At 35.2% G+C, this 22,390-nt stretch overlaps 1 protein-coding gene and 1 non-coding gene across 2 annotated transcripts in view; both read right to left on the bottom strand.

Moving 5' to 3' along the window:
* Nucleotides 1–22,390, bottom strand: part of LOC131075218 (protein DETOXIFICATION 46, chloroplastic) — a 103,373-nt gene that overhangs the window by 26,937 nt on the left and 54,046 nt on the right. The window contains exon 5 of the mRNA XM_058012050.2: nt 14,367–14,422. Coding sequence (XP_057868033.2) covers nt 14,367–14,422 — 56 coding nt within the window. The remainder of the gene's footprint in view (nt 1–14,366; nt 14,423–22,390) is intronic.
* On the bottom strand, nt 2,222–2,292 carry TRNAT-AGU (transfer RNA threonine (anticodon AGU)). The gene has a single exon. It is a non-coding gene; the product is annotated as a tRNA-Thr (tRNA).

Here is a 22,390-nt window from a genome sequence, read left to right as displayed (position 1 = left end):
GAAGTACAGAATCCATTATATGTTTTATGTTTTAGATGAGAAACAATCCGATGAGCAGGTCATAACGTATTTCTCTCTATAGCCAATTATGTGACTACGTCATGCCCCTGCTCTTTGTTGGATATTTTGTCATTGATGTCAAAGGTTGATGTTCAAGGTCATATAAATCTTAGAGGATTACTCAAAGTAATAGAGAATTTGCTTGAGCTGTTTGAGGTGCTTGAGGTGCTTGAGCTACTTGGCTGATTGCCTGCTTGGTTGAGCTGGTTGCCTGCCTGGTTGAGCCGCCTGGGTGCCTGGTTGTGCTACTTGAAGCTCGTTGGCTGTTAGCTTGAGTAGCCAACATGTCTACTTGTTTGCCTTGTCAGCATTTGAATGTCATGTCAGCGTTTGAGTATTCTAAAGATTGATTTCTTATGTTCTCATTTGTGGCGGCTAATATGCATCGCATATTTACTTCTTTTGGTATTTTTTTGTTTGGGGAATAAATTGATTTACTTTCCCTATTTTTGTTCAACGGCTTTAGATATTGGTGCGATAGCTTCAAAACTATGTAACGTCTTGGCAGATAATAAAAACTCAGTTTTAATGAAATCATGGGAGTCGTGCGTAGCATTTCTGGCAGTATTTGTTAATTTTCTTAAGGTCGAAACGATGAGAAGGCATGTTTGTGCCAGTTTTTTAAAAAGGGGAATTGTTCTTATTGTAGTGTCGGTTTTATTTGCTGGGCGCATAGCAAAAAGACAGTGCGTGCGTTTAAAGCTGAAGAAATTTTTTGAACGTATAGATGTGGTCCGAATTTTAAAAACAGAGTTTGTGTTTCAAATATTTTCACGATGTTTTTAAAAGACGTTTATGCTGCAGGTCGAAATGAGAGAGACAGGTGCTTTGAATGTTATTGGTGGATTGAGGCGTTATAGCTGTGAATATTCTTCCTTATAGAATGCATTATTTATTGCCTGTGGTTTTGGTGTGAATGGGGCGGCTCTTCACAATCGTTTTTGTGATTCCTGACTGGAACAATCGTTCATCTTAAATAGCGAGTTCTTATTTTGAAATGATGGGAGGGTCCCTTTGGTGTTCGTGTGAACACGTTTTTTTATCGAAACAAAAATAGACGAAGCTTTGTAATCAAGCATTATTATTTATTTTTGTGTCAGACTTATAAGCTTTATAAGTGGATCGATACGTTTCCTTTGGAGGTTAAATTCGCCATATCTGTCCAGCCATTTATAGGATGTCTAAAAAAAAGGGGGCTATGTTTCTGAAGTGACAGTAGGTTCGAATAGAGACATACATGATTTTTAATGTGGCTTGGGTGGTGGTCATACATCGTGGATGCCGAAGTCTTTTTCGTTTTTCTTATCTGTAGAGCTGATAAAACGGAAATAATTTTTTTTGTGACAGAGCAAGTTCCTATATTGTCTACAATATGACTGAAATGAGCTTACATTGTTGATTTTCTTTGTATGCAACAGAGGAGTTAGATAAAAGAGTTTGGACGCGTAGCGGTAAAAAATTCGAAATGAAAAACATTGAGTGAAGTGTCAAAGCCACATGTGATCAATCAAGATGAGTTGCTGGAAATTGTATGCTTTTTGAATATTATCAGACTGACAGCAGAAGGTTTATGAAAATATCATATTTCAGAATTCATTGGCAGATTTGAGAAGAAGAGTATTTCTGAGTTGGTGCTCAAACTGAGGTTGAAGCCTCAACTGTTTGGAGTTGGTGCTCACTTTTTGTATTCAGGGTTGGTGCTCATTTATGTTAATGAAAGCTATTTGATGCCGTGGTTTTTTACCCGAAAGGGTTTTCCACAAGAAATCCTTGTGTTTGTGTCTTAATGGTTTTTCTCTTTATGCTATATGTGGTTTCAGGCATTTTTAATTTTGAAGAGTTTTGAAATACTCATTTACCCCCCTTCCCCCTCTCAGTATTCCTGTCTGCTTCTCGCCCTTTATACAAGTCACATGCTCTAATAAATAAAATTCAGATTTCTAGGGCTGACCTTGTTGAGACATGGACCAGCTAGGATTCAAACCTAGGACCTTCCATCGCTGCTGGAGTGCTCTACCACTGAGCTATTGGCCCCTCTTGGACCAGTCCATTGTCGGTCCGGGTGTGGCTTATTTCCAACACCAAGACCCCCCCTTAAGCCACACCTCTTGTGTGCTTGGGGCTCCTAGCCTAGACCTGGCTCTGATACCATGTTGAGACATGGACCAGCTAGGACTCGAACCTAGGACCTTCCATCACTGCTGGAGTGCTCTACCACTGAGCTACTAACCCCTCTTGGACCAGTCCATCATTGGTCCGGGTGTGGCTTATTTCCAACACCAACAGACCTGAGCAATAAAATAAACAAAGTAAACTAAGCCTGACTCAATCAAAGGAATTGATTAACCACGTCCATGGAGATAATTCCTCCTAAGAAAGCCGACCTAGATTAACGAGGCAGACTGTTGTGACCATTTCACACATCGCTCCATCACAAATTGGGACCCCTTCTTTTGTTTTCAGTTTTAAGGTTTTGTTAGATTAGATTGCTAAACCGATCCTTTTGGGAATGAGTAAGTTAGAGTTGATCTCACAGTTGGCATTTTGAGGGTCAGGAATTCACATCATTCATTGATTTTAATTGAAGTCAGACACAAATTTGGCTAGGGCAAGTTACTTTTGGAGGATAAGCATTCTAGGTTTGCACTTTGGAGCTCGATCATTGACCCCCAAAAAGTGTGACTCAAGCACTTTAGACGCTTCCTTGCCCTGGTCTTGCACAACATTACTTTTGATCGAAGATCATCATTGTTTGACAAGGACGTTGCTAGGATCAAGCAGTATCAAGTGAAGGAGTTGGCCACTTCAAGTATATGATCAAATCTATGGACTTAAGGTTTTAATCACTTCATTTGCCTCCTTCAAACAACGACTTAAGAGATCAAGCAATTTCCTTTGTTGGGCTAGATGAGCGACTTAAGGCTTCCTTTGATCATTCCAATCAGCGAATAGGCATTTCCTTTGAGAGTGTAACATAAGGATCAAGGCTTAGTCATTGCCACCTTGAAAGTGAGGCATAATCCTTTGCTATGTCAAAAGTGTGACATAAGGAACCATGTTATTTCCTTTGCTACCCCAAATGTGCGACATAAGGTAAGTCCTTTGCAAGGTGAAATGTGTGACTTCAGAAATAAAGTGATTTCCTTTGATAGATTGAATGTGCAACTTAAGGTTTTAACCATTTTCATTGAGGGATTAAAGTAATTTCCTTTGATGGGTCAAATGTGTGACTTAAGGTTTTTATGACTTCCTTTCCCCCCAAAGAAGTGCGACTTAAGGGTGAGTGCCTGTCATTGACCCCCAAGATCAGTGACTTAAGGAAATAATGTTTGCATGGGCCCCACAATTTGAGGAGAAACGTTTTATTTGAATTTGAATTTAGTGATTCATGTCAGCCTTAGAGTTCTTTTTATTGCAATCATTTAACGATGTCAGCCTTCAGATGAACTACCACACCCCTTCAAGCAACTATAAAGATGTGTTTGATCATTTCCTTTGATCAAACTAAAAATGATTTCTATTGAAGGCAATGATTCCTTACATGCTACAGCGAATTCATCCCTTAAGCAAAGACGATTTTGATTAAGAACAAAGTGAAGTTATTAGGGGAATCAAAATTGATCATCTTTTTACAGCAAATTTGTCTCCAAGCATAGTGATTCTAATTCTGATCAGATATTGTCAAGATGGTTATTGCAAATCACATTGAATTCACTTTTGATTGAAGGTGATTTTGACTAAGCCTGAGGCAAAGACATTCAAGGTATCAAACTTGGTCATCAATCATAGCGAACCGACTTCTTCCAATGTCATTAGACAGCAACACTGTTTCCTTCAAATATCAGCAAGCTGATCAACAGCGAATTCTGGAAACAAATTTATCACCTCTACATCAGTAACTTGACGAAATCCAGCAGTTGGTATCAAAGGCGCACTCATCTAGAAAGATAATTTTGTCAAAAAGCAACCAAATTAAAGTTCCCAGTGTGTTTTTAAGCAATTCGCAGGTCTGAAATAAGGCTCATTTGATGATTTTTACACGAAATCAGACTTTGTTTAAAGACTGATCCAGCTCCTTGCTTGTTGCTTCTATGAGGGTTTTGGTATAGGAGGCTTTAATTCATCGCATTCTAATTATCAAAATGTATTTCAAGGCATAAGTTATCAATTTAGATGATTATGTTCAAGTGTTGCAATCTAGGGTTTTGCATATGAGTCTAGGGTTTTAGGCAATATTGAGATTTTTAATGAACCATTAACTCTAGAGCTGAAAACCTTATCCTAGGTTATTGATTTCACTTTGCAGGCATTCATACCATATCACAAAGCTAACTTGGGCAACTCTCACAGGTAGGACATGGCCAGAGCACAACAAACTCTCATCAAAGAGGACTTATAGGGAAATGCAATGGATTCCAAGATTGTGTCATTTTGGAGCAATGTAGGAGATATCAACTTCAATCGGATCAACATGAAGAAATTCCAAGGACCACTATACACCACCAAGCCTTTCGAATACGCCAAGATGATGATCGAGAGTGGAATAGTGAAAGTGACGGGCTTCCTCGCAACAATGCAGTGCAATGAGTTGATCCTTGAGTGCACTAAGCACTATGATGTGAGCAAGAGGTTGATAGTAGCACCTGATGGTAGAGAACTTGCCTACCTCTCCAAGGAGGCTATTAGTGAAGCATTCCATATACCTGAATTCGACAACATGATCTACAAGAGCAAGGATTCAGCGTGGGTAATCTATGACAACAATCCTGACAAATGCCTAGGCATCAACAAATACTGGTGTAATATCCCAGTAAATTTTTTTTTGAATTTTTTAGGGCCAACAATAACATCAACAAGAATTAACCCGTTAAGGTTAGAAATCACAAACTGAAACCATACTAGAAAGTAACCCTTCCACTTTGTGATCACCAAGTGCCCAATGTGGGAAGGTGAGAGCATACGGTGTTGAGGGGATCTTTAGCTTAAGAAAACTGAAACATAATGCAATGCTTGGGCGGCATGCCAGCCCCTTCTGCTTATCCAACGGGAGAACAAGGAAACTTGGTGGTAAACCAGCCAAGTGAGATACACAAAATAAGAATCACTCGACCGCAATATTTCAGCGGGAGGACTGCAATTACATAATAACCTCAACTCGACCGCTTATGCAGCGGAAGGACCATTATAGTGGGAGGACTGAAAATTACAAAGTTGCTGAATATTAGGCAGCAAGCCAGCCTCTTCCACTTATTCAGTGGGATGAGAGTTACAAAAATAGAACTGGTTAGTAGTACTACTACCTAACCTTACAATAATAGAGATGAGAGAAGGAGAGTAATGCAGATTTCCACAATAAGAACATAAATTTCTGTTACAACCAATCTGCAAGCTGAAATTACAAATCAGCAGCCTATGGAAATGCTAAAATGCTCATAACTCCCTCATTATACATCCGAATCAATTCAAACCAGTCCCAAACCCACAATACATCACTCACAACAGCAACCAATCAAAACTACAACCCAAACAACCCTTTATAAATTTGGCATGCATCCCAATGCAAGAGCAGAAACCCACGCCATACCTAGGAATTTCGATTTTGCATAATAAATTCAAAACTTAATCAAACAAGCTGTAAACTCACAAAGTTTATCGCCAATGCTGGGAAGAAAGAAGGAGATGATACCCATAATAGTCCGTCGCTCCAGCAAAGAGATATAAATGAAAAGGTACTTCAGCCATAGGCAAACAACAAGTCTCCAGAATCACTCCAACACCAAAAATGTCTATGGCAAGCTCTGAGAATGTAGAAGAATACAACGCACAGCTAGGTATTGTATTTCAAGTACGAAACCGGGAAGCACTAGGGAGATGCACTCCGAAGCCTTAGGTTTTGTCGCCAAACCGGCAGCATAACATTACAATTTTTTCAAGATGATGCAAATGGGAGCCCAAGTCTCTTATTTATAACTTCATACCCTCAAATCCAAATGCAAATTCCCTCAAATTCACTTCTCTCATTTGCCTTACATTCCACCCTACGTGGACCCCAAGAGTGGCGCCATATCCTCAAATCAACCCTCACGCCAAAAAGGCATGGGCCCATGAACTTCACTTGGCACATTAGAGATAAGTCATAAAATAATATCTCCTTCAATAATTTCGACATCTCTTTATTTAAAATGAAATTTGCCAAATACTTAGGAAAAAATAGACATTAATCCCAAATTCAATAATCAGTAACACTTAATCAGATTAATTAAATATTAAACCTTAGGATAAAGAAATAATATTTAGTTGCATCACATACTCTCATACTGATTATTATCACAACCAGGATGAAACTGAGCCAGGAAGACCACTGAACTGCTGCAAAAGCAGGACCCTGTCCACTGCCAAAAATAAAATTATGCCACACTGCCACTTACTAAAAATAGTAAGTCAAGAACTAATGCTCTGAAAAGCATGATCTTTGCGCCCAGAGACAGAGCATGGAGAGCTCAGTAGGACAGTATCACCAGAATAGCAATTGCCTGACTTACTAAAAATAGTAAGTCCTCGTTTCATCAATGTTGGACCCCTCATTCTTCATTCCACCTAGCCTACGAGTCTCAGGGATAGGCTAATGGACCACTGGAAGGTCATCAATGAGAAGGGGACATTACAACTGGCTATTGAAGAGCAAGCCTAGTTTATCCAAGATACCCGCCAAGCTCCACAAAATCAACTTTAAGAAAGAATTCAATGATCTAATCACATTACTCAACCCAATCGTAGGAGCCCCCCATGCATCTCCGTTTAAGAATTGGATGTTCTACCTTATGGAGATCATATCAACTGGAAGGAGAGAATTAATTGGGCAAGGATTATTAGCAACAACATTGATATACAACTCAAGAGGCTTGAGTGAACCAAGACATTCTACATGAGCTCATACACCATATATTCACTTGCCAAAACTCATAGATATGTAGGATTAATCTATAGAGTTTTAGTTGGTACAAGAGCCGAAGAATTGAAGGCATGTGAGTCATACACACAGTTGCATTATCCTGGCAAGACACATAATAGAAGAGTGAACGATGCTTTTATTATGCACATCACAAGAATGTTGCAAGGTGGCATTCATCAAAGACTATCTCCACAAGCGAAAGAGCTAATAGAGAAGTTCGGTGCTTAGTTTATCTCAGTTGAACAGTCATTGGAAGTGTGCCTATCTTTGCAAGTGGTAGAGAAGGTGGATGAAGAATTGAAGTCTCTCCATCTCATTCGATACTTTTCCAGAGACAATTGGAAGATCATTTCATGAATGCTAAAGATGATCTAGATATAAGGAAAAGAATGTGTTTGAGGCTACCTATTGTCATTGTTAGAGCAAACAAGGTCTTTGATGTTCCCGATCAAACACAGGAAAATGGAAGGCACCTCTTACCAGTATATGAGCAAGAGAAAGATAAAGAAGTGAAAATCAATTGGATTGAGGTGGAAGTCACCAACTTGAAGGATTTAAGAGGCTAGTCTTATCATACACAAGGCGATTGGTAAATGTGCAAACCCATGTATTGAAGAGTCAAGGCACTCAGCTGACATTTGAATTGATGGGAGAGGTAGAGTCTTGCGATGATGAGACAAAAAGTTAAAGTCAGAGTGGAAGCACCAACTAGTTGGCTCGTTCCAAAGGCTCCAAGAGGAAGGAAATCAACAAAGAAGAGCCTCCAAAGAAGAAGCATAAGCCAAGTTCAAAACACCGCCCTTCTACCAATACTTCTTTTGTGCACAAAATGGAAACGAATTGGGCAATTGCCCAGAAAGTTCACCCATCTAGAGAGAGCATTGATCATGCAATGAATGAGTCCATGGAATCTACAATTCAAAACAACAAGAATAAAGGTTCAGACAAGGGAAAACAACCAGTGAATCAAGACAAAGCAGTCCCACCTAAGTCAGTCAATGATAGGGTAGGCAGTGATGCATATGTGAGCATTGAAGAAGAAGATCAGGAAGTTATGTCTCCACCTCAACAAGATCAGCAATTGAACAAGGTGCAAGTAGGAGAAGAAAGATCAGCTATTCCTGCATGGCTTGAGGAGAGGTTGACAAAGGAGGTGATAGTAGAAAAGGAGGATCCTTCTGATTTGGGCAGCTACCTAGATAGAACTCAAGAAATTGAGAAGAAGAAAGCAACCAAAATGTCAAACATGACAAGGGATGGTAAACATGACAAGAGATGGTAAAGTATCTCGGATAATACAGATTGCCACTCCAAGAGTAGACAAACCCAAGGATGAAATCACAAAGGAAGAGTATGACTTGGAGGCTATTGATCTAGGTCCTCCCACCACTAATCAGGCATTGGAAGATATGAATGACACAGCGAAGACAGTTCATGACATGCTTAAGCTAGAAGTAGAGAAGAATAAGAAGTTGGAAAAAGAGAATAGTATATTGAGGAGTCATCTCTAGCAGCTCAAGATACCGTTGAGGTAGCATGATCCTTCGGCTATGCCACCGCCATTGCCTCCTACTGACTCAGTTGATGATTTTGAAAAGATGAAAGCTTCAGCACAACTAATGGACACCTGGATCAATAAGACTTTCAAAAGGGTGAATGCATTCATAAGGGAGATAGTAAAGATATTTGATAGAGCTATGGCAATTCTTGAAAGAACTCAAGCACTCATGACAACATATGATACCTTCGTCTACACTAGAGATTTCACCATACCCATATTGAAAGTAATGAAGATGGCGTTGAAGCAAACATTGGTGAATGAAGGAGATTGAAAGATAGGCAATCGCCTGATTTCCAGCAGTAGTGCAATTTGCTTCGCATGAGGAAGGTCATATTTGAAGATATCAACGGTGGATCCAACCAAGTTGATCAGGCAATTAATTTGATAAATGACAAGATCTTGGAAGTGGCGATGTTTAAAACATGTCAAAGCAAAGCTTAGTTGAGCTCACTTGAAGTTGTCCATTGTCTTGCATTCTTAGCATTAGCGTAGCATTCCTAAACCTTACTCCTTTTTTCAAATTTTTTTATAGGATCAATAGTAGCAGTAGAGATTGATATTGCAACATCATTCAAAGAACGTCATTCCATTTGAGCTTGAATTGAATCTAGAAAAGAACAACTATGTAAGTCCCCTGGCAGGTACAACAAATACATTATACCATTGAAGCTATCTAACACGTCAAGACCTAACATCGAGAACCTTGGAGTCATCTCAAGTGATCCTGTTTTGCTAATCTTTAGTATTTGAGAAGTCTTTGTTCAAGAGAGGATAGAGTATTCAATACTTTATTTTGTGTTCAATTGTGCAAAAAAAACACCATCAACAGAGACAAAAGTCAAATTTAATATATGTTAATCACCCAAAAATGTAGGGCAGAAATAAAGTAAATATTGGGAAAGCCGACCTCATTTGAATGGTCGCCTCATTTCATATAGTCGTACCTCTTGGGCTTTTGAAATGGTATAAGTAGGAGATAAAAAAGGGTTGGAAAGAGGGGTATCATGGGAAATATATTTGAACATCAGAACCTAAATTTAGAGCAGCAAATCAGGAATGCGAACAGTGGTAAATATATGGAATTTATGGAGAAACTTGTCTTATTTACCTATTAAATTGTCAATCAAGAAGACAAGACACATCGATAAGCATCAACACAAAGATTCAAATATATCTAGCAGTCATTATTATTAATATCTTAACATAACCGCGTGAATGTATATATATGTTGCTATTATTGCCAATATGATATTTAGGCATAATAGTTTATATATATGACCCTTCAATATTTAAAGCAATGAACTATCCCATTATGAAGGGGACAATATACATACACGGAGTGCAAGTAGCATAAGATTCCATTCGAGTAGTAGTAACGCCGAGTGGGGCTGGGAGACCGAATGGTGGGTATCATTCCGTGCTCTTGGGCTTGATGGATAGGCTCGAGGTGCCTTGTATGATCTCCCATGGGGCTTCATAATGCGGATTGATGTAATGTCCCTTTTCTGAAATAGGATTTAATAATAAATAATAATAACTAAATTACAATATAAATAAATAAATAATAAAAGGTAATATACTATAACTACAAGTTAATTAAGTTTAATGAAAAGTCAAGATGCATGCAACATGAAGAGTTGTGAATTCCTCAAACATGATATATAAAAGGGAGGAGAGTTCATTTGAAAGAGGAAAAGGTGGAAGGGGAAAAAGAATGGAGCATGGGAATTAAGGAAAGCTAAATGGAAGAAGAAGGAATGGGAAGTAAATAAGGAAGTGATTCTCTCAAAAAGACAGAAATAATGAAGAATTATGACTCTTTTAAAAGGGTAATAATTCTGAAAAGTTGTCTCTTTCAAAGGATGATAATTATGAAGGTTGTGACCATTGCAAAGGGCAGACATGGTGAAGAGGTGTTACTCTCCCTCACATTGGAGAATATAAAAAGGAGATTTCATTTGGGGAGGAATCTGTAATGTCCCTAATAGTTAGAGATCACTGTCTTGCAAAACAGATTGTTAGAACACAACAAAATATATACATAACCAATCTAATTTGCAATTTAACTTAAATTACTTAATTAACACTAATCTCAATTCTTATCTAATAAAAAGGATATGAGTGCCGTACTGTGATATGTCCTTAGGCGGCTGTGAAGCTCGCCTTCCTGGAACCCATCTTGGTTCCAAGCCATCTAGGAAATCGAAGGTTAATTCGATTCCTATCTTGGATGTAATTTCTTACACCTAAGCCATCCAGGAAATCGAAAGTTAATTCGATTCCTGTCTTGGGTGTAATTTCTTACATTACATCCAAGCCATCTAGGAAATCGAATCCTGTCTTGGATGTAATTTCTTACACCCAAGCCATCTAGGAAATCGAAGGTTAATTCAATTCCTGTCTTGGATGTAATTTCTTACATCCAAGCCATACCAAGGAAGACCATCATAGCTGATCAATTCCTTGCCTTGGATGATGCATCTCATCATCCAAGTCCATCAGAGGGGACCAGCCAGATCCGTCTCTTCTTGGATAAACTTAATCAACCAAGCCATATATATGCATATAGATATTCAATATATACTGCCTACCAGGGATTATCATAATCCCTCCATTAGACTAAGGGAGTTTCCTCCCTATAGTCTAATAATCACATTTATATTACATTTTTATAATTTATTACTACTACTTTCCATTCCATAATCCACATTTACATATTCCTAATTTAGCATGTATTCCATATCATATATTCAGAAAATGTTCATTATCAAATATTCACATTTATTTATTAATGTATATTCCTAACTATTCATTGATATGTGTTCATTAACATATGTTTATACCTATTTATTAACATCTAAAAACCATTCATTAACATATGTATTAAACTGTTCATTACTTATATTCATTTCATATGTATTAAAATATTAATTATTTATATTCATTAATATATATATTGAAATGTTCATTATTTATATATAATAAACTATTCATGCATTACCACTAATCTAAATATTGAAATGTTCATTATTTATATTTATTAACATATATAGATGTTCATTATTTATATTTATTAACATATATATCTCAGACAATATTATAATTGTATATAGCTGTAAAATAGTTTATAGAGAGAAGCATAAATTCTGTAATAATTATAGAATAGACATACCGTTGGTAGCACCACTCACCAATAACGGCTTTTCCTTTTATTTCCCTTCAATGTCTCCCGCTCTATCACATCGTAGTAATAATGCTATATTGTTGAGCCTAATTTTGCTGTGGGAACCTGTAACTGTGATGGTGTTGTTCTAAAATACTGACCGTTGAATATATGCAACCTGACTGGCCCTTGAATACTAATGCTTAACTGAGTAATGAGATTAAAAGATAAGTTTTTATATATCCTCCTTAATCATGATCGGTATCTCTGATATCTTATTGAAATATATGTAAAGTATATAATTCTCTGACGTATAACATTCTAAAAGTCTCTTTGTGTATCCCCCCCTTTTCACGCTTTCCTTACTTCACTTTATATCCCCGTGCCTTCCTGAATAGATGCATCCTTTGTAAGAGTGATATCCACTTAGAAAGGTCATGGTTTTTAATTCAAAAACTAATCGTTGTCGAGGAAGTTATTCCTTTTCCTTGATCGCTTTCTAGTATTCAACAAATCACAGCCTTAATATTATGTCTCATAATTATTGTTGCTTCTTTACCGTTAATGAATATGAATATGTGCAGTAGTTTCAGTCTGTAATTATATTAGTGATCAGGTAATATATCATAAATATATTAATAATTGATAATAAATATTCTTCCTTAATTAATATAAAATTATTAATTAAATAATGTGTTTATATTCTTAGAATTAATTTATTATTGTATTTAATTATTATTTTAAATGTATAAATTGTGTTTACCATTAAGAATGTGTAAATTATGTTTATAATTTATAATATATAAATTATGTTCATAATATAATATTAACTTATTTTTATTTGAATATTTCAAAAATATTACTAGTAAGAAATATTAATATATTGATTAAATAATATTTAATAAATAAATTTAAAATAATCATTTGTTGTTAATTATTATATCAATTAATAATAATTGCTTTATTTAGTATATATATAACAATCAAGGAGGGGACATGACAGAATCATGCATAAGATCAAAGAAGACAAGAAAGTCAGTGGATCAAGGGAGAAATATCTAATATCAGAATTAGTAAGGAAGAAAATTGGCAAACTTTAATATTTACAACGACAAGATTTAGGGCAATCCTAAAAGGGGGCATTCTAAATGGTATCAGAGCACCGTTCCTGCCAGCTTGAGGAACAAAAGATAGTTAATAGAAACTAGCCAAAGGGCTCAAAGGTGTTGGAAAAAGAAAGGAAGCAATTTGTTGAATATCACTCCTATTCAAAGAAGACTTCTTCATATTTATGAGCAGCAAGATGGGGTTAGGCCCAATTTCTAGCTCTAAAAGGATTATGGGCAGAAGGATGGGGTTAGGCCCACTTTCTGGCTTAAATGGATTATGGGTAGAAGGGTGGGGTTAGGCCCACTTTTTGGATCAAAATCAATTATGGCCTAAAGGATGGGGTTAGGCCCACTTTTTGGCACAAAATGGCTTATGGAAGAAGGATGGGGTTAGACCCACTTTTTGGCTCAAAATGGATTATGGGCAGAAGGATGGGGTTAGGCCCACTTTCTAGCTCAAAATGGATTATGAGCAAAAGGATGGGGTTATGTCCACCTTCTGACTCAAAATGGATTATGGGCAGAAGGATGGGGTTAGGCCCATGTATTTCTTTTTGAATGTAAAGTGTTTGCAAAAATGTTTATGCAATGAAACATTAGTAACAGCTGTTTTTAAGCACTAAGATGCAGAAAGACTTAAGAATTCAATGTTCCACCAGCTGTTTGACAAAATATTCATGAGCATATATTAAAGAAAATTACTAGTTAATAAAATACGTTGGAAAGGGCCATTAGAGTGATTATGGGGTTAACAATATGCTATAAATCAGAAAATTTGCAAGTTTGGAACAATATTTCCTAGTAGGATTATTATATTTCCTTGACATAGGCGCACACACAACAATGTAAATCTGATCTTTGAAATATCAAACAAATTCTCCATTATAAGGTGTGCACTTCATGGTGCATCCATTCTTTGAAAGTATACTTGTGTCTGCCTCATACAGTTGTGCCTCTCATAGTGCAATTTTGGACTTCTTAAAATGAAAACATGATTCCCCGCATTACCAATTTTATTTGACACAAATTACCTTTCTTTGTTGTGATGGATGGCTTCCATAGCTTCATTTCATGATCCTTTAACGATACAGAAGAAATCAACACAGACAAACAGGGCCAAACTTTGATATATAGCCATTTGTTTCAATGAAAAAAAAATGATTTGACTTGATGTTTGGCACACTACGAAAATTGTGTATGGGTACAACAGTGTGTTCTATGCTGATTTCTTATTATGTAGTATTAAAAATCTAAAGACTATCATAAAGATATATCACTGAGTTTAGACACTCTGTTTTCCCTTAAAATTGTGCCAGTTCCATTGACATTGTCGAATTTGTCTCATCTGTTAATGCTTGGGTTACTATTTATCCTACTTGATCATCATTATTAGCCTATCTTTTTAAGTGCTTCTTGACTACAACAAATCTAACTCTGCTTTGTTGTAAAACAATCGAGCTGTTTAATCCATTATCTAGTGGCAAATTGGCATTACGCAGGCAATCCGTTCAATCTGCATACCTGGCACTTTGAGCAACCATACCAACTAGTAAAGCTGGCCATGCATAACCACGAATCTGTGTTGAAAAGAAATATATAAGAATTGTTCTGATCAACTTTTCAAAATCTTAAATAGAGTATTTTTGGCCCAAAATAATAACAAAAAAGAAATTGCAGTTTGATTTTTCTTGAAAAAAATGGAAAAGGGAAAAAGAAAAAAGATTAGATTTAATATATATAATAATTTTTTGAATAAATAAGTATTTGAATTCAAAAGCTTGAAAAAGCTACTACTGGAGGAAAAGATAACAAAATAAGTAGCATCATATTTTCCTTTCAATAGAGAATCATTTAGGGTACCCATGTGAAACTTCAAAATTTCAAAACAAATAGCAAGCTTACATCAATTTTATATTTCAATGGCAATGATTACCTTTTAACAGTAAAGACACTCAAAAATCAGTTAAATTCAACAAGATACAAACAACACTATCCTAAAAACTTTGGACCACATAAAAATAAAGCATAAAATAATTTCAATAATATGATTTAAACTATGTATTGGAGATTACATTTGCTGATTGTCTACATGCCCTATAGAGAAAAACAATACTAAGGAATGCCTTCACATTTTGGACAATAACTCAGAATGAATATTTTTTGCACATTAACCCACTTAAATTATTTTTTTCAATATGACTCAAAAATCAAATATCACATAACATTGGTGAGTTTGATAACATGAAATTGCCCAAGTAACCAATAAACCTTGACCTCTCACCCGTAAATCAACTATAACTTGACAACCATTCACGAAAAACACTATAGATAAAGCATTATAAATAGTTGAATCACACCTAGATCTAAGGACAAGCTAGATGGCATGCTCCTATCTCCATAGCCATCCAAAAGCCCCTAAGAAATAGGAACAATTTATCCTCAAGGAACGTATAACAAAGATGTACACTTTAAATATTTGCATGCATGAACGGTGTCAGAAATAAAGAGGTCTTCTTAGAGTAAATCCCCCATGAGGAGACTAATAATGGTGAGAATCCCACCTCCAACCAACCTCCTAAAGTTAAGGAAAAGCTCCTAAAATATAAGAAATGGAGCAAAACTCATAAATATACTACGGACAAATGAATAGAACCAATCATCACTAGTATATGCTTCTCTAGAAATCACCCCTCGCCTATCGAGAAGCATAGAAATGGCCTTGTGGGTCTAACACACAAAGAATCGATGAAAAGGGCACATTACAAAATACTTGTTTGTTGCTTGTTTGTGAAGGGCCTGACTTACATGTGTCCGTTGCTTTTTTCAAAGAGTAACATTGCTTTGCATATTTCACCACATCTTGTTTAGCTTTTTTAAGGATGGTTGATGTCACATCCCATTTAGTTGGCCTAGCTTAATCCTAGATTATTGTACTAATTACGTATATAATTTGATTATGTTAATTGTTGTTGAAGCATCAAATGTTTGATTCACTAATTTCCATTCTTTATTAGTGTGTAATTGGTTGGATATTTCATGTGGTATTAGAATTCTGGGTTCAGCACTAGGGCGAGAGTCTACAACATTGAAGTTGCATTTGTTTAAGAGTTTAAAACTCTTAGAATTGTGGAGATATCTACATGATTGTAATGTCCCTACTAGTTAGAGATCATTATCCTGCAAACAAATTGTTAGAACACAACATATATATATATATATATATATATATAAAACCTCCCTCTTGGAGGAAAAACCAAGCAACAAATTAGATCTAGATCCTTTTATTAATTGTAGAATACAATGGCAATAAAGATCAGATTACTGATCTGATATAACTGTCAACCTAGGGCAGAATTAGAGTTACAGTCGTAACTCAGCTAGGGCACAATGTAACAGCAGAAGATAACAGACTTATTAGCATACAACTTCCAGCTCTTCGTAGTTCTTCACTGAAGATTGCAGACCTAATGATGTTTGTGGACCTTCAAGAGGAACTCGCTATCCTCTTCAATGTATTCACTGTCCAAGATCGCATGTATGGCAAATGCTGATGGCAGAAGTAATTCGCTGATCTTCAGAGGTGGTTCACTTGCCTTCAATGAATATTCGCTAACCTCCAGATCTTGTAGAGCTAACTTCACATTGATGATGATAAAACTGAATGATGAATACATACAAATGAATCTCTATTTGTATGTGGCATGGAGACCAATTCAAGTCGGCTTTACCTTAAGTTTTGTGCCAAGATTTAATTGCAATTATAAGGCTTACACGTTGCCTTAAGTCTTGCCCTATTTTGGCATCTTAATAATGACTAAGTTATATTGCAAGGGGAGCGCACCTATTTAGGACCACACGTTACATGAAGTGATATAGGGTCGGCCCTATAATATGATGAACATGTTTCATGTTGCTTGGCATGTAGGAGATAAAGGGCCCAACCCTATTCGAGTTTGTGTACATAGAGATAGGGCCCAGCCCTATTTACACGCCTCCTTAATGAAGCAGGGCCCAACCCCCCTTTTGGGATTTAGACAACAATGGAATAGGGCCCAGCTCTATTTGTTTTACACATTACATATAAATACAATAGATAGGGCCCTGCCCTATAAGGATTCGGATGATGCCTTAAGGCAATCCAAATCCTATTTATTTTCCTAACCTAGTTACAAAATCAACACCGTGAAGCTCGCCTCTTGGTTCCAAGATGTCCTTAGGCGGTCGCGAAGCTCGCCCTCTTGGAACCCCTTAGCTCCAAGCCCTCCAAGAAATTGAAGATGAGTTCGAATCCTGTCTTGGGTGTAACCTCTTACACCCAAGCCATCCAAGGAAGACCTTTGTCTATTCCTTGCCTTGAGTGATGCCTTCATCATCCAAGTCCTCAGAGGGGACCGGCCAAATCCATCTCTTCTTGGTTGAGTTTAACCAACCAAGCCATACATATGCATATCAGTTTTCAGTATATATAATGTCCTAGGGATTATCATAATCCCTCCCTTAGACTAAATGAGTCTCCTCCCTATAACCTCCATCATATAATCACATTTATAATACATTTTTGCATTTGATTACTATTTTCCATTCTATAATCCACATTTACATATTCCTGATTTAACATGTATTCCCTAACATATTTTCATAAAAATGTTCATTAACCAATATTCACATTTATTTATTACGTATATTCCTAATTGTTCATTAATATGTATTCATTAACATATATTTTCACATATCCATTTAACATATGTTTACACATATTCCTAAAAAACCATTCCTTAATATAAAAATATTCATTAACATATATTAAATATACATTAATTATATTTATTAACATATATATTAAATTATCTATTCATTAATATATATATAAAAATATTAATTACTTGTATTTGTTAACATATACATTAAATAAGTACTAATTATATTTATTAATGTATATAATTAAATGTTCATTATTTATATTTGTTAATATATAACATGAAGTGTTCATTCATTACAATCAATTTATTATCCTTTATATTCACAGCATTACAATAATTTGTGCAGACCCAAATTTAAGAGTATTATACTATTATGTATCCTTACAGGCATATATTTATATGTTATGTTTGACAGTGCTGTGAATTAATACTGTTTGACAGAGATATACATATCTCATTTTAATTGTCATTATTTTATTTAAGAATGTTCACTTAATTTATTTTCATTGATGCACAGATTTTATTTTAATTAATAATGCTGACTATCATATTAAATGTTAAAATCAGAAAGTTAAGGAAATTCGTACCTGTCACTGCCATATTATTCTCCTGTCTCCTTTCTATCCTTCCTCCTTCATCTTCATATATCTCTTCCAAAATATGCATGTCCTTAAAAGACATGCCTTTCCAAAGAGAAGCGATACTTCCTAACAGATCATACCTCTATTGTTATAATCGCTATATTTTGGTGTTTGTTTATAATATACGAATCATGGCTTAATAAAGTCAACTGTCGGTATTGATGTGTGTTTATATATAGATCACCGCTTATATACAAATAGCATGAGTTCGGTTGTTATACGATGGCCTTAGGGACACTCGTTGGTCAAAATAAACATACTTATACTGATTACTATAAGGATGAGTTAATATGAAAATGTACGTGATTTTTGATAGATTAATGTTTGTTTCTACGGGCTTTATGGAATAGACATATTCAACAATATCGTAGAACTTATTGAAGGATTCGTTTGATATAATCATTTGGATGATAAGAATATATGTGTCTCTATAGTGGGACCGATTCTCATAGTAAGAATATGAAATGCTTTATTCATATACCATCGTAAATATCAATTGGCCATCGGGTATTAGGATCAATTCAGCCAATTAGAGATGCATTCAAAGAAGATATATTTAGTGGTAATGGCATAATCGTGACACCTTGGGTATCACAATTATTGATGCTTTCTCCATACCGTCGTAGTGCTTGAATAAGCAGATCAAATTAGATACAACACACAAAATAAGCAGATCAAATTAGATACAACACACAAAGTAAATTTCTCCTGGTCTTCACAATTATATATTTATTATTATTATTTTAAATATATACATTGTGTTTATAATTAAGAATATGTATATTGTTTTTGTAATATATTAATTTATTTTTATTTGAAAATTTCAACAATATTTTTAGAAATAAATATTAATAAATATTAATTAAATAATAATATTTAATAAATAAATAAATTTCAAATAATCATCCATTGGTCTTTATTATATTAATTATTTCATTTAGTAAATATATATAACGATCAAGGAGGGGACATGACAATGATCTATAATCGTGTTGCTTCTTAAAGGGTTCAGTTTCAGAATCAAGTAGGAGGAAATAGGATCATCTTATTTTTTCCTAGATGATTCGGTGTGGGAATCAAGTAATGGAGTATGATCAATGGCTGGAAGTCAATGACCTAAAACAAGGTTGACTTATATTGTTATCTATTTTCATTGTCGGAAGAGCAATAATCTATGATGTGAGTGCATGAAAGAATGACTTCAAATTTAGTTGTTTGATTATTATTGATTGAAAATACACATGAACTGAGCACGATTAGTGATTGATTTATTTCATGATTATGGCTTACTGATGAGCTTGATATAAGTAGGAAATCACATAAACTTCTATTTATGCTAAGATCGACTCTGAGACTACAACCTAATTAAAACTTTTGCAATGACTGATTTTAAGTTCTGTGATTGTTTTAAGGATATGTATACAATTTTGTGTGACCTACTTGCTAGTGACGACTCCATGTAGTATGAGATGCCTTGTATAACAGTTCAATTACTAATTAAACCTTCTGCAATGACTGATTTTAAGTTGTGTGATTGTTTTGAGTTTAAGGTTAAGTATACCATTTTGTGTGACCTACTTGCTAGTGATAAATCTATGTAGTATGAGATGCCTTGTATAACATTTCAATTGCTAATAAAACAGAGATAAAATATGATCTAGTTATAAAATAAGTGTAATTTCTTGATGAAAAGGATCCTGTGTTGAAGGGGTGCTAAGTGCCTTACAAGTTATCTTGAGGAAATAAATAAAGAATGAATTGCTTTGGCCAAAGCTTGAATCACTTCATGAATAAAAGTTCATTTGCAAAGATATTTTTGCTAGAGCATTTAATAAGTTGCAAGTGTGAGTTACTTCATGATACCATAAATTTCACACATGTCATGACAAGATGAACATATTGTTCAAGTCACATGCAAATAGGCATAAATGACAAGATAAACATATTGCTTAGGTCACATGATTGACAAGATGAAAGCACTTATTCATCGACTATTCAGGCATGAAAGTTTTAAATGAGATAGCTTGATTCTTATCTGATGAAAGATAAATGATTTATTTATTCCAATCTTCTGTGAAAGAAAGGTAAAGATTGAGATAATAATTTGGTTGTATAACAACTAACCATGTTAAAAAGATAAGCAAGATGATGATCTTAAAATTTGAAAGTTATATCCTAAAAGGTTCCATCTACTTCAGTTATGTGTAGCTTACTTCCCAATTGTGATAAAGTAATGTTGTCTAAAAAGATTTTATGAATAATTTAGAGTGCAAGCATGTGTAGTTTATGAATTATAAATGATCAAACTTTGATCTAGCTTAATGATACTTTCAGTTGTAAGACTCTGTAAGCGATTTATTTTAAATCTTAACATGATTGCTTATATATTTAATAATGTTGGATATTGAAACGATTCACACTTGAGATCTCCCAAGAAAAATTGTCTTGTGTAGTGAGCTAACACTAGTCCAAGTGTTTGAATGGTGATTAGACCTAAGGAACACATCAAGTACTTTTTTGAGAAATACCTATCAATATGGTCAAGCTATAAAGGTATGATAAGCACATGCATGAATCTTACAAAAAAAAATAATGTAGAATAATATCAATTTTTGTTTTTGATCGGTAAGGGGCCAAGGACATAAATGCTTTTGATTGGAGCTATGAACCAGTGAAGCAACATTTTTGAGGGATCTCATCCTCAAAGTTGTTTGGCAATAACACCCTTATATCTCTTGTGCCATCCTCCGCTCCTTATCCCTCCACTCTACTCCTTATCTCTCCATTCTGCTCCAACCTGCATCCACATGGCTCAACTAGGTGGGATTTGAACCTGAATCATAGCATTAATGTTGCTTGCAACTAACCGTTGCACTACAGGGCAACCCCGAATAATATCAATTTTGAATGCTTAACATTGTGATAATTATTTTCTATATCATATAGTCGTCGAGGCACGACTAACATTAGAGGGGAAGGACATTACAACTTGTTTAGTTGGCCTTGCTTAATCACTGGATTATTGTACAGATTAGGTAGATAATTCAATTATGTTAATTATTGGTGAAGAATAAATAAGAATCCTTATGCTAACAACTAATTATACAAGTGTGACAAGAATCATTGACATTTTCTCTCTTCTGCTTCAAGTTATGGAGAAGGGAAACATAGGAGGGTTTGTAATACAATGTTTCTCATGACTCTCCCAAAATAGATCGGCTACAATAGACCCAAACAAAGATGTTTTTGAAAGCCACCCTAATCTGCCTTTTTTTATAATGTATATATTCAAATATATAAATATTTGTCATAAATAATTAAATATTAAAAATTAATAAATGAATTTAATTTTGAATTCTAATTTGGGTTGGCCAAGTTTTTGTTTTGTCATCTAAACTAAGCCACACACCACATGAGGCATCATATTTATTGCTTTTTTGCTGGTCATTGGATCTATCTAGAGTTTGGCAAAATTTTCCAACACTTGCAAAATGGCACCCTTGGCAAGTGTGGGAAGGTTATATTAAACCCTAATCCTATCCAACTATCTTCCTAACTCCTTGTGAACCATTTTCTAACATTTCACTCTTTCTTGAATCTTCAATGCAAATATGGGTTTGACCAACAGTAAGGGCAAAGTTGAAGAAATTAGGAGGGCAAACCCACCAACAATTGAAGTTAAGCAACTATTATCACTGGATGACCTGGAAATTCTAGGCAAAGAGATTGGGAAGCAACACTAGGCAAAGTGATTGGGAAGCAACAGAGGATTGATATCTAGGGTTTCTATGAAAAATTTGGAGCCTTGCAAGCATCACGTGGGCTGCCATATCTTAAACTCAGACTTGAATCACTAGCCACCTAAAATGGGCCAAACGACTTAGATAAAATCAATTGTGGGCAAATATAGGACTTATGAGGTTACTGCACATCTACAACAGTAAGATCAAGGGTGTTGAGCCTCATCTTTTGATGCAAGAGCATCCAGGTCCACAAGCAATTTGGTATCGCCAAAAAAAAATATTATCTTTTGTTTTCTAATTTTTTGGTCTTTTATGATGGTTTTAGGAATCTCACATAATTGAGAAGTCACTCACAGGTGCAAAATTGCAAAATTTGAAATGTTGGAAAAGGGGTCAAAATACTAGTGTTCAGAAATGGCTTTTTTGGGGATTTTGGCTTAAATTGTAGAATGTTATTTCTA

Source organism: Cryptomeria japonica, chromosome 11, assembly GCF_030272615.1.
Source record: "Cryptomeria japonica chromosome 11, Sugi_1.0, whole genome shotgun sequence".
In the NCBI taxonomy this organism is placed as follows: domain Eukaryota; kingdom Viridiplantae; phylum Streptophyta; class Pinopsida; order Cupressales; family Cupressaceae; genus Cryptomeria; species Cryptomeria japonica.
This window is presented reverse-complemented; position numbering and strand designations above follow the sequence as displayed.